This window comes from Plecotus auritus (assembly GCF_963455305.1).
Source record: "Plecotus auritus genome assembly, chromosome: 5".
Classification (NCBI taxonomy): domain Eukaryota; kingdom Metazoa; phylum Chordata; class Mammalia; order Chiroptera; family Vespertilionidae; genus Plecotus; species Plecotus auritus.
Window position 1 is genome coordinate 26,817,444 of NC_137776.1, and position 13,698 is coordinate 26,831,141.

At 37.3% G+C, this 13,698-nt stretch overlaps 1 protein-coding gene across 1 annotated transcript in view; it reads left to right on the forward strand.

Annotated features, from left to right (window-relative positions):
• ACSL3 (acyl-CoA synthetase long chain family member 3) overlaps window positions 1-13,698 on the forward strand; it is a 59,797-nt gene that overhangs the window by 11,988 nt on the left and 34,111 nt on the right. Inside the window, exon 2 of the mRNA XM_080670868.1 lies at window positions 11,421-11,838. Within this exon, the coding sequence (XP_080526994.1) occupies window positions 11,461-11,838 (378 nt within the window). The 5' untranslated portion in view covers window positions 11,421-11,460. The remainder of the gene's footprint in view (window positions 1-11,420; window positions 11,839-13,698) is intronic.

A 13,698-nucleotide genomic window follows, 5' to 3' on the forward strand; every position in this document is an offset into this window, starting at 1 on the left:
ATTAAATGTTTAAAGTTCTTTTGTTATTGTGACTAAGAAATATTTTCCTTTTTGTTTTCCAATTACAAATTTTTATCATGTACTTAATATCAAGATACCTTAGTGAATTTTCCCTCTAGTTGGATAGTTTTCAGATGGTTCTTTTGAATTTTTCTTTTCTTGTCAGCCAATTATCTGTAAACAATGATGATTTTATGTCCCTTTTTCCAATATTTATACCCCTTATATTTTTTTCTCATCATTGCATTGGCTTCTGTGACTGCTGCATCAGTGGTACACTGTAGCCTGCCAGGCCAGCATCTTCAAATCCCTCTGCTGGATCTTCATATTGCCTTCTCCTCTGTGTGTGTCAAATATCCCTTTGCCTCCATCTTGTAAGGACACTTGTGATGACATTTAGGGCCCACCAGATAATCCAAAATTGCTTCCTCATCTCAAAATCCTTAATTTAATCACACCTGCAAAGACCCTTTTCCCAAAAAAGGCAACATTTCTAGGTTCTAAGGATTGGGGTCATGATACCTTTGGGGTCATTTATCAACCTATTATAGTACTTAGTGTTGTCTTGAATTGCCCTGTTCTTGAATATCTCTGTATTTTTTTTTAATTTAATTTATTTTTTTTATTGTTTAAAGTATTACAAATAGTAGTACATATGTCTCCTTTTTTTTTCTTCCCATTGACCTCCCCCTGGCCTCCCCTCCCCCCCAGCACATGCCTTTACCTGCGCCTCTCCCCCTCAGTGTCTTGTATCCATTGGTTATGCTTATATGCATGCGTACAAGTCCTTCGGTTGATCTCTTACAGCCGTGCTCCCCAACCTCCCCTGCCTTCCCGCTATAGTTTGACAGTCTGTTCAATGCTTCTATCTCTGTATTTTTAGAGTTACCGTTATTACTGCCTATAGTTCCCTCTCGACTCCTTGCCCAGAAATATATGGATCCAGTCAACTCATCATGGTCAACCTTTTGTGACTTTTTCCTCCCCCTCCTAGACAGAGGACTGCATTTGCCTGTCTTTTCTTAATATAGTCTATGTACTCCTCCAGTAGCTTTTGACATGGGAATAAGGTGTTATGGCAAAGTGACACAGGTAACTTTCTCATAATTTCCCTTGATTTGAACAGATACCCAGTCTGTCTGTCTCTAGAACCTGACCTCTCAGTAAGAGTACAGTTGAATTGACTTGGGTATTTATTGGCCAGGTGTAAGAAGTAAGATAAAAGAAAAATATTAGTATACATAGTTTTGTATGAACAACAAAATTTTAAGTACTATTAAAACATACATTGTATATTATAGTTTATGTAGAGTGCTTTCACCTCCTTTCCTTGTTTGCTCCTAAAGGGAGTTTTATTTGGTATTTATTATCACCCCAGTTTTACAGTGAACCTGAAGCTGGGGTGTTCGGGGACTTGTTCCATATTACATGATGAGTAAGTGGAGGTGGGGCAGCAGCAGACCCAGAACTTATTGCTAGAGTTCTAAAAGGAGCAAGTTTATTGAACATTTTTTTATATGCAGTTAAACCAGTGTTGCAACTAATAGTACCTTCAGTAGATCATATAAAGCATTTAAATAAAACAAGTACCTGTCGGCTTTGAAACTGCATGAAACAGAACTTTGTACCCATCCAGCTATACTGATAACTAGCATTCACAATGCCTTTGAGTTTTCCCAAAGTCCTTTATATCTACTGCATTTCATTTTTATCCTCACTGTAAATTTTGTGTATTAGATCAATGGTGATTTATGTGGAAATAAAGTACAGGAATGCTTTTTCAAAGACGAAGATCAAACTTAACTAGTGGTGGGACTCGGGCTATAATTTGTTGGCTTACTCCATGAGATTGTTGATTGTAGGGTGACCAGCTCATCCCTGTTTGCCTGGGACTTTCCTGGTTTTAATGCTGAAAGTTTTGTGTCCTGGGGAAACTCCTCAGTCCTAGGCAAATTGGAATGGTTGGTCATCCTAATTATGTGTCGCATGTGGAGGTGGACTGGACATGGGAATAGGTTTACCATATATAAAATACAAGGCACTCATTTAAATCTGAATTCCAGTGAACATCAAGTAATTTTTCAGTATATGATTAAATGTCAAATACTGAATGGGATACATGTACTTTAACATTTGTTCATTGTTTATCTGAAATTCAAATTTAGGCATCTTGTATTTTTATTTGTTAAGTCTTGTAGTCCTAAGAGCGAAGGGAAATTTTGGTGTGTAAAAATGGACTTAGATGCTTTTTAATGGACCTTAGTCTTCACACATTTGTCTACTTGAGGAAGCACCATCTGGCAGTTTCCTTTTCTGGCGACTCTTGTCCTTCTAGTTGTGTGTGCAGGATAGATGTCAGAGGTCAGGATGAAGGTATGAAACAAGATTTGCCTACTGCATTAAAATGTGTGTGCATGTGTGTATGTGCGTGCATGTGTTTGAAGCAGTAAGTTCTTTATTTGTCAGGAAACCCAACCCAGATCTGAGCCCATTTCATCTTTGTTGGATAAGTCTGTGAAATAGTAGCACATTCTCATAGATCACCCATAGTGTTTTTAGATTGTATGTTAAAAAGTATGTTTGCTGTTGTTAAGATAGTACATTGACAATGACTCAAAATGGAAAGGAAGTCAAGGCTTCACCCAGCCTCTTGCACCCATCGTTCATTCACCATCTTTGGTGACCATCTGGTCTGCTGGAAAATGAACTTTTGAGATGGACCTTAGAAATCTCATAGAGTGGTTTTTGCTTTTTTTTTTTTTTTTTTTTTTTTTTTAAGTAGGGGAACTTTCCCTACCTCCCTCAAAATGTGTGTGTGTGTGTGGAAAAATACGTTCTATAGAAGAAAGAAATGGGTTCTTAGGGTTATTTAATCTTCATTGTTGATGATTGCCAATACTACAAATTGATTTGGGAGTCCTAGGCATCAGTAGAATATAGTCTTAAAAAGAGATTTAGTTGAATTCCATCAACATTAATGGTGAGCAAATTAAGATTTAGTTACTTGTACAAGGTTTCACAGTAATTAGTAGTAGAGACTAGGGCAGCCGTGGACAAACTACGGCCCGCGGGCCGGATCCGGCCCCTTCGGCTGTTCTATCCGGCCTGCAGAGCCGAAAGAGCAGAGGGTTCTCTTGCTCTCCCCTTCGCTCCTTCACCAGCAGCAGTGTTAACATGGCAACGTCGGGAAACACGGCCGCAGCTCCTTCTTCTGAGTGGGCGGATTTATATCTGCCCATTCAGTAGAAGGAACAACCTCTCAATCTTCCAGAGGCTCCTTGTAATGCCCACAGACGCGTCCCCCGACATCACTCTGGGAATGCGGAGACACGTTATTGTGGTGATGTAGGGAGACACGCCCCTGGAGAGCACAGTATCAGAGCATTAGCTAAAAAGGAGACCAACAACACTGTTCCCACTGAAGTTGATGTTTTAAAGACCAAAAACCTTTCAACCCAGTCTACATTGCCATCTACATCTACGTCCCGGGCATAATTTGGAAGGTGCACTAAAGAAAATGTTTAATTTACTGTTTACACATTTTGTTCTTTTCTATTTGTTTTAGTTTTAAATTATTTTATTATATTTAAGTTTAATTTGAAAGGCTTTTGTACCTTTCCTTTGTTAGGCAATTTTATTTTGCCTTTGCCATCTTCAATATAAGGTATGTTATTGTGCTATGATTCCTCCATTTTTTGAAGTTTCAAATTATAATAATTAGTGTTTACATTCTTCTTGTTAAAATGTTTGAAATGAATAAAACTATTGAAATAAAAAAAAAAAGACCGTACCCTTTTATGTAATGATGTTTACTTTGAATTTATATTAGTTCACACAAACACTCCATCCATGCTTTCGTTCTGGCCCTCTGGTCCAGTTTAAGAACCCATTGTGGTCCTCGAGTCAAAAAGTTTGCCCACCCCTCGACTAGGGTCTGTGTATGCATGTATGCTTCTCAATGTATGTGTTATAATTCCTATTCTGTGTGAACCTGAAATGGTATAAGTTTTCTTGACCAATTTTCTGTTTCCTATTTGATTTTATGCCAAGACCTAGAGTTTTCTTGTTGTTGTTTTGTTTTAAGAACATCTGGCTTAGACTTTATCTGGAAAAGGAAGATGGAATAAATGTAGATTAAAAAACAACAACAGTGTCTGCTCCTGGCCGGGTGGCTCAGTTGGTTGGAGTGTCATCTCATGCACCCAAAGATTGCAGGTTCAGTGCACAGTCAGGGCACATACCTAGGATGTGGGTTCCATTTGGGTAGGGGCGTTCATAGGGGGTGGCCTATTGATGTTGTTCTCTCACATCAATGTTTTTCTCTCTCTGTCTCCCCCCTCCCCCGCCGCCCCCCCCTTCCTTCCTCTCTCTCTAACAATCACTGGACATATATCTTCGGGTGAGGTTTAAAAAAAAAAAAAGAAAAAGGATCAGGGTTATGAAGTCCTGGGGACTGTATTTGTAGTTCAAGAAAACTTTTCAAGCACCCTATTGTTATTATAATAGAAGGACTAAAAAAGTTTACAGTAGATAACTGAAGATTATGGAAAGATAGTTGGTTCTATTCTTATGGAAAGATAGTTGGTTCTATTCAGCTGCTTTTCAATTCTTAATCTAAATATATCCATGGCAAAGACTTTCTGGTTTTCCTTTTCTTCCCTTTCTCCCTCCCAGTATATGTCCTTAGGGCCAAAATTTTATTTTCTGAAGTTAGAATAAATACAAGTTTAATAGCTTTCTTAAAAAGAAAAAGACCAAACTATTACTTTTTCATCAAATTTTCTAGTTGTGATCTGAAAATTTATCTAATCCAGATGGTGCTATGACTCAATCTTCTAATAATGTCTTTAACTGACGTTCTGGTCCAGAATTTTTTGACCTTGTTATTTGTTGTGTAGAGAAAGTGATTACATGCATTAATGATCTTGATTTTTAGCTGTAGAGTCTAATTTCATTCATAGAGAAGTGACTGTTGAATGGTCAGAGTTGAAATCTTCAAGGCTGTTAAAGATTGTGTTAATAGAGTTTTAGAAAGGAAAAAAATCCTTTGTTTTTCCTTTAGTAAAAGGGAGAGTGAAACCCACTGTATTATGTAGTACTGAGTTCTTATTGAACTTAGGCAAATAACAATATTGCAATGAAAATAATACTCACTGAGAGCTTCCAAATTCTGGAGGGATAAAGTGGGGAGAAAAAGATAAACGTTTCAATTCTGCTTACAAAGATATAATTTGCCAGATTGCTCTAAGTCATAGGTAACTTAAGAGAAAAGGTTTCCTTATATCTGGGAAATGAAAGATTAAAGAACCAGTACTATTTCAAATAAAAACTCATAAAATTATAATCCTCAGAAATTCATTGTCTTGTTATTAAGCCTTATCTTTCTGTTAGAAGCTTTATGAATCCAGTTTTTCATTGAGTTCTGCAAATTTTCACCCAGTTCAAAGGTATGATCTTATAACTTATCAGAAACTTGTATTTTAGAGTATCAGAGTCCTCTTCATGAATCTCTGCAAAAAAGTATGAGTAATATGATGACTCTGTAAATGACAGGCTTAAGATGACATGGTTAAAGATCTCTGATTACATTGCAGTTGGCAAAGAAATTTGCTTTTTTCTACAATACAGTATTTTCAGATAACAACTAGAATTACAAGTGAAAACATATCAAGACATTGTAGATTCTTTAGAATTTTATATAATTTTTGGAAAATTCATTTTAACAATATGTGCATATAAGTACAATATAATTATTTCTTATTAGACTAAAGTTTTTGTGTAATTTTAGCATATCAAATAGGTCTAATTAATTTTATTTCCTCCTTTTATAAAGAGAGAGATGTCCCTTGAAATTTCTCAGGGATCTTTCTGAAAAAATTTCAAAGTTATTTTCAAGTTAAGAAAAAGACAGTTCAATGCGGGAAGGCGGGTGCGGGAGCGTGGTAAGGGGGTAAGAGATCAACCAAAGTACTTGTATGCATGCATATGAGCATAACCAGTGGACACAGAGGGGGGGGTAGGGTGTGTGTGTGGGGTAAGGGCATTTGCTGGGGGTTGGGGGCGGCCAGGGAGAGGTCAATGGGGGAAAAAGGAGACTTATGTAATACATTAAAAAATAAATTAAAAAAAAAGACATTTTAGCCCTACCCAGAGGCTCAGTGGTTAGAGCATCGTCCCATAGACTAAAGGGTCACTGGTTCAGTTCTAGTGGTCAAGGGCAAATCCTCGGTTGCAGCCTTTGTCAGGGTGCATGTGGGAGGCATCCAAGGGATGTGTCTCTCTCACATTGATGTTTCTCTCTGTCTCTCCCCCTCCCTTCCACTCTCTCTAAAAATCAATGGAAGAAAGATATCTTCGAGTTAGGATTAACAAAAAGAAAAAGACAGTTTAATTTTGTATGTATAGGAAGTTTACCAAACACACCAGGAGTTTTAAAACACTCGGTCAAATAGGATCACAGGTCACTGTGAAACAATATTTAGTTATCTACTTAATCATGGTGACAAAGACTTCACAGGCAAATACGGAAAGTTAAATAGTTGTAAGTAAAATTTAGCTCTTTTAATATTAAGACTTGGTTTACATAAACAATAAAAAAACTGATGATAATAGAGCACAGGAAATGATTTTAATAAGACAAAATCTTTGCTTTTTCTGTATGATCTCTTATTAAAAGCATACCAGTAGTACAGGAAAACTTTGTCCTTTTAACAGAGAAAGAACTAAACTCCAATTATGTATCAGTTATTTTTGATATTTAAATTCACTTATTTAATTAAATTCATTTAAATCTTATTGACCATCCATAAAATTTCCCCCCCAAGATTTCCTTTCCATAAAGCTTCTACAACTTGTCCTTTTTAGTTTATTTCATCTTATTCAGAAGTACTTTTTTTTTTTTTTTTTAGGACAAACCATTTTAATTTTCTTAAAAATGCATTTGCTTGTATTAAAACTTTTACTGAAAACACATTCTATATTAATTAGAATTCTTAACCCTTAGAAACTTTAATTTCTAATGACAACTAAAAAGTAAGCAATAGCATTCTTTGTATTAAGTTTATGAATACACTTAAAATGTTTTTATTGTTTTTTGTGTTTTTTTTAAGAAAGAGAGGAAGGGAGAGGGGTCAGAGAGAGAGAGAGAGAAGAATACAAATGTGAGAGAGAAACATCAATCGACTGCCTCCTGCACACCCCCAACCAGGGATCTAGCATGCAAACTGGGCACGTGCCCTGACCAGAATCGAACTGGTGACCTTTTGGTGCATGGGTTGACGCTCAACCTACTGAGCCACACCTGCCAGGGCTGTGTGTGTTATAAATACTGCTAGGTTGCTTCAGTGGACTCTGGATATTGCAGTCTTTTGCATACTTGTGAAACTGTTGGATAAAAATTGGTATGGCTTCATTTTAATCTCAGTTGCAAGTTAAGGAGAGCATATTGTCTATATGTATTAGCCATCTGCATTTCTTCTTTTTTGGCTTCTCTGTACATAATTCTTTGCCCAGTTTTCCTTTCTGTTTGTTGCTTGATTTTTTTTAATTTTTAGGAGCTCCACATATTTCCTCATGTGTTATTTTTTTCTGAATCTTGTTTTCCTTTTGATTTTTCAAATGGTTTCATTGCAGAAATGTTAAATCTTTAAAATCTATGTGGAAGAATAAGTCTGTAAGAATTAATAGGAACATTTTGAAGAATAATGATAATGAGGGTCTTACCAGATATTTAAAGCAGTAAGTTCTCAAGCATTAGTGTACATAAAAATCACACGGATGCCATTTAAAAACGTGCCACCACTAGAGTTTTGTGAGGTGAGGAAGGAGAGAGACATATCTGAGGAATCATCATTTTAAAGATTCTCTAATGTAACTCTGATACGATTGGTTGACACACAGCTGCAAATGTACTACATTTGGAATAGTGTGGTGTTAGCAAAGCAGTTGACAGATCCAAGAAATGGAATAGTGTCCAGAAACAGATCCAAGTGTAAGTGGGAATTTACTGAAAGTGACATTTTGGCTAACTGAGAAAAGGGTGGCTTATTGAATAAATGGCTTTAGGCAATTCATCTGAAAGAAAAGGTTAGCTTTCTCCCTTACACAATGTAGATAAGTAAACTCTATATTGATTGAAAATCTAAATGTAAAAATTATGCAAATACTATGAAAAATATAGGTGACCATAGGTTTAGCCTGCGATGGAGGAGGCCTTCTTAACTAGATTGGGAATGTGGAGGAAAAGATGAACAGATTTTCCAGTCTTTCACTGCTGCTATGCTAATTTGTGACTATTTCGTTCAGAACAGAAGATCTTCACTATATTAAGCAGAAAGATTTCAGTTGTTGGGAAGGGCTGGAGGAACAACTGCCACCATTGCCATCTTCTGGGCCATCAGGCAGTGGGCATCGATCGCAGCTGCTGGCTCCATGTCACACCACCCTAGCCTCCTGATCTAGGAGTAAAGGATTATCTCAGCTATTTTTAAATCTAATTTCCTTGCCTTCAGTTTCTGCTACCTTCAGGTTAGCTGTCCTCTATATACACTTACTTTCTAAACTATGCATTTGTGTACACTGGAATACAAACTGAGTTTCTTCCCCAGCCTCAGAGGCCATAACAATTTGAACTTTACAATTTGGGGCCTTAAACACCTGCTCTCATTTCCTCCTCATCCCCACCCTGCTCTACTGGAGTGGCTGATTGTTTTTTGAGCACCTCCTGCTTTTGGTGCTCTTCCAAATTTTGTAGTGTTATCTCTTCAAAATCTCCGTTTTCTCTCCACCTTCCTCTCAGCCTTTAAGAGCATAACTTGCTATTTGGTTTAAGAAGACTCAGAAAATTCCAGAACTAGCTTCTACCTTTCACTATACTCTTCCTGAGGTGTTTACACTTAGTAGTGATCAGTACTTAGTTTTAGTTTTAGGTCTTATATGATCTATTTTGAGTTAGTTTTCTGTATGGTATAAGATAGGGGTCTATCTTTGTTGTTTTACATCTAGCTATCCAGTTGTTCAGCACCATCTGTTGAAAAGACTGTTCTTTCACTATTGAATTATCGTGTCATGTTGTTGCAAATCAGTTGTTCATGATATAAGGGTTTATTTTGGACCCTCAGTTCTATTCCATTGACCTATATTGTCTGTTCTTTTGCTGGTGCCAAACTGTCTTGATTATTACTGCTTTATAGTAAGTTTTGAATTCAGCTTTGTTCTTTTTCAAGATTAAATTTTGGCTGTTCAGGCTATTTTGAATTTCCATGTGAATTTCATGATTAGCTTACAGATTTCAGTATAAAGGCTAGCAAAGATTTTGATAAGGATTGTGTTGAATCTACAACAATTTGAGGAATGTAGCCATTTTAACAATATTGTCTTATGATCCTTAAACAGGATGTATTTCTATTTATTTACATCTTTAGTATCTTTAAACAATTTTTGTGGTTTTCACAGCACAAATTTTGTACTTTTTGTTATATCTAATCCTAAATATCGTAAATGTAATTCTTTTCTTAACTTCATATTCTGAATGTTCATTGCTAGTGCACAGAAATACAATTGATTTTTGTATACTCATCTTATATCCTGCAACCTTTGCTGAACTCTTTGTTGTATTAGTTTTTTAGTGGGTTACTTAGGATTTTCTTTCTTTTTTTTTTTTGTGGGGGGGGGGGACATTTTAAAACCTTTTTTATTATAAAGAAAACCATACAGGAAAGTAGAGAGAATAATATATTGAGTCTCCATATACTCACCACTTAATTAAGTATTAATATTTTGCCATTATTTGATTTACATTTTTTAACTGAAATGTTGTGATATAAAATTACAGACATGAGCGTTTTTTTTACCCTGAAGTAGTTCATTATGCATCTCTACTTTGCCATCTTGACCAGAAGTCCCCTAGAATTTTCTATACATTACAGTCATGTCATCTGTAGATAAAAACGGGTTTTTTATCACAAGATTATTTTATAATTCAAAATGCAAACATACAAAATTAAATTTCATGAGATAAGATCATTCTTCTGGATTCCTAAGGTGCATCTGTTCTTTGCAGCTCTGATGCCTGGAAGTGGCAGGACCTTTGTTTTCATTGTGCCATTTTCCTTTACAGAAACCTTCAGTGGTTCCCCATGCCCATGGCAAAACCCCAGGTTCTCTGGACTCATTCTCCAAAGTACTACTCAATACATTGTCAGGGAACAGCTCCGCATGGTGAGCAGAGCTTTGGTCAGTTGGGAGTCTTGGCTTCTTACCAGCTGTGCGTGGGCAGATTTGGAGGTGTCCTTGTCTTGTAAAACTGCAGAGTTAGACTTTTAATTTTTTAAGCATCATGTCCTTTCGTTCTTTGAACATATTTATTATAATAGCTGTTCTGATGTTTTGTCTGCAAAAATCAGACATTTGGGCCTTCTGAAGAACGATTTGTTGCCTGCTTTCCCCATATGTGTATATGGATCACACTTTCCTGTTTATTTGCATGCCTTGTAACTTGGACTTAAACTGGCTATTTTACATGCTTTATAGCAATTTTGAATTCTGAATTCTGATTCCCTCCCCTTTTCTATAGCTTCTTGCAGTGGTGGTGTTTGCTTGTTTATTTGTTTAATAACTTGGCTGGCCTATTTCAGAGAAGTTGATCTTTTCTATAGTGTGCATCCTGTTGCTCCGCAGAGGGCACAGCCGATCCTGGGTGCTACCTACATACAGTGTATTTATCTACCTCTCCTAATGACTGTAGGATTCATGAGGAAAGGGACTAAGACTTTTGTTCACTGTTGCATTCCTTGTACTTAGAGTAGTATCTCAATAAATCTGATGAATGCAATGTATAAAATGACCAAAGTTTACTGCCTTCTTGCTTCACAGTTTAAACTGTCTAAATTGAAAAGTATCTAGAACCAACCACTATGGGAAGTGAATTTCATATTTGCTAACTCCAGTTGCTTTTTGCTGTCTAGAGTGAGAGAGGGGGAGCTCCCTGGGAAAGAATGCAGAGACTAACAGTTCCTCTGGACCAGGAGAGGAGGCTATGGTGAAGATGCAAAGTGCTGCCATCCTTAATGTAATGACACGGAAGAACAGGAAATGGGTACAGTTTTGGTCTCCATTCATTTGTAGGTCTTCTGGCTTGCTCCCTCCTGGCCACTGGGAAATGTTTGTGGATACTTGGGGTTAGTTTGGAAAAGCTGCCTTCAGAATGGTGTGAAAACTTTTCTGTGGTAACTCCATTGTTAGTAGATAAAATACAGACGAATCTCACAGATATCAAACATGGGTAGGACTTGACTGCGACCAGTGTACTAGCTGCTGCTTGATGGGGGAAAAAAAATCTTCATTTGTCTATCTAATATGAAGAATTTTTCTTTAAAGTTATTTAAAATGATTTTGAACTAATTTCTTTCTCTTCCTTTTAGATTCTTACGGAAATCTGTTACTTCTACATTTTGAGCACTTATGAATAACCACGTATCTTCAAAACCATCAACCATGAAGCTAAAACAGACCATCCACCCCATTCTTTTATGTTTAATACATTTTATCATATCACTTTATACTATTTTAACATACATTCCATATTATTTTTTGTCTGAGTCAAGACAAGAAAAATCAAACCGAATTAAAGCAAAGCCTGTAAATTCAAAACCCGACTCTGCATACAGATCTGTTAACAGTGTGGATGGCTTGGCCTCAGTATTATACCCTGGCTGTGATACACTAGATAAAGTTTTTATATACGCCAAAAACAAATTTAAGGACAAAAGACTCTTGGGAACACGTGAAGTTTTAAATGAGGAAGATGAAATACAACCAAATGGAAAAATTTTTAAAAAGGTAAGGTGATCTTTCGTTGCCTTTGAATTTTCTATGCATAAGATGAACTTTTGGAAGTGGTGGCAAGGGACAAGACTGGCCTACTTCTATTGGAATTCGCTGACATGGCAGGAGAAACAGGGTAGGAAGGGGGCTAGACTGTGTTCTAACCTCTTTGTAGTCGCCAGCATCGATTTGTCCTGAATTTGCACAAAGACATTAAGAACTCTTGCTGGTGTGGGGCACTTCTGCACCTGCATGCCTACCAAGGTTTGGGATAGAATGTCTAGGGCAGTTTTGGGTATGAAACCCCAAACTCCTGGCAGTTCCAGAAGCACCTCTGTGTGCTTGAGATCGCTCTAGGTTTTAGGGTGGCACCTGCTATCTGTGATTTGAATGTAGCTTCCATTGGACACTTATCATGTCTTGTCCTTGGGTTGTGGCAGTTGCATGGATTTTAAGAATTTCTCTTCACAAATACAGAAGAACCTGCCATTATTGATTTGAAGCAGGGGATAAGACATCCTAGAGGCAGTATAACACAGGGGTTAAGAATCTGGACTCTGGATCCAGAGTACAGGTTTAAATCTCAGCTTTTTCACTTACTAGCTAGCTATATGACTTTGGAAGAGTTATTTAGCAAATTTGCCTCAGTTTCTTTATTTGTAATATGGAGATAATGATCATGGCTGGTATTTATTAGCATTTCTTCGAAGCAAGGCTGTGTAAGAGCTTTACATATATCAACCTAGCTAAAACTTACAATAGCTCTATGAGTTAGTGTTATCAGACTTACTTTAGATGACAACCGGGAGGCACAGATAGGTTGAGTAACCTACCCAAGGCCATTACAGCTAGCAATGGGTGAAGCCAGAACTGGAACCCAGGCTGTCTTTCTTTATTTGCGATTCATCAAACTTTTTTAGAAGTCTTGAAATAAACTCTGGTACAGAAATCCTATTATATTTCCTGGTTTGAAATTAGGCTCATTAGAAAGTGAATTAATTTTTAGGTTTTGTGGATAATAGATGAGGCAGATATTTTCTGTTAGCCTTCCTCAGTGGGAAAGGGTGCTGTGCTAAGGCTGCTTTCTGTTGGTCTGAGTGGCAGCTGTGGGCAGGTCTGCAGACTAGACAGTGGGTTTCCACTGCACGTTAAACAAGGTAGGCTTTTTTCTCCCTCTTGGTCTCTTATATGCACCCATTGTATTGCAGCAGGAACAGTGAGAAGGGGACCGTTCACAGATGATGTAAGAGTGGGGTTGTGCAGGCCATGTGGCTTCTACTCGGAGTGCTTGCCAGCTGGGAGTGCAGACCTAGCTTTTGACGAAGTGTGTCTTCATTTCATAGTTTCCATATTTGAAGACAATCTTTAATTAGCAGAAGAAAGCTAATGAGGTAGCAATATCTAAAGGTTTCCTCTTCGTTTTGAGGGGTTGAGCTTTGGGAATTAACCCTAGAGTGTATCTGATATGTTTGAAGCAAAGATACTCAAACCTTTATTTCCAATTAATGATCTGAAGCTTTGTTTCCATCTTATCCTAAAAGTATTTGAGCTACAAGTGGGGAGGTAAGGGAAGAAAATAGGCAGTGTGATGATTCTGCTCTAACTTTGCCCACAATAAGGTGGGCATCAGCGTCATCAAGACAGGCCTCTTTCTAGGGGGCACAAGTAGAAAGACAGAAGCAAAGAAGCAGAGGCTTGGCAAGCTCTTTCGGGACTGATGTCTTACATTTTAAATGTCATATGGTTTTATGAGACTGTCACAGAGCTAAGCACCTGGGATGTGTCAGCATCTCCTGACTGCAGCCTCCCCAGCACCAAGTGCATTGTTCCATCATCTTTTGAAATGAACAGTGAAACTGTTGGATCTCCAGAACA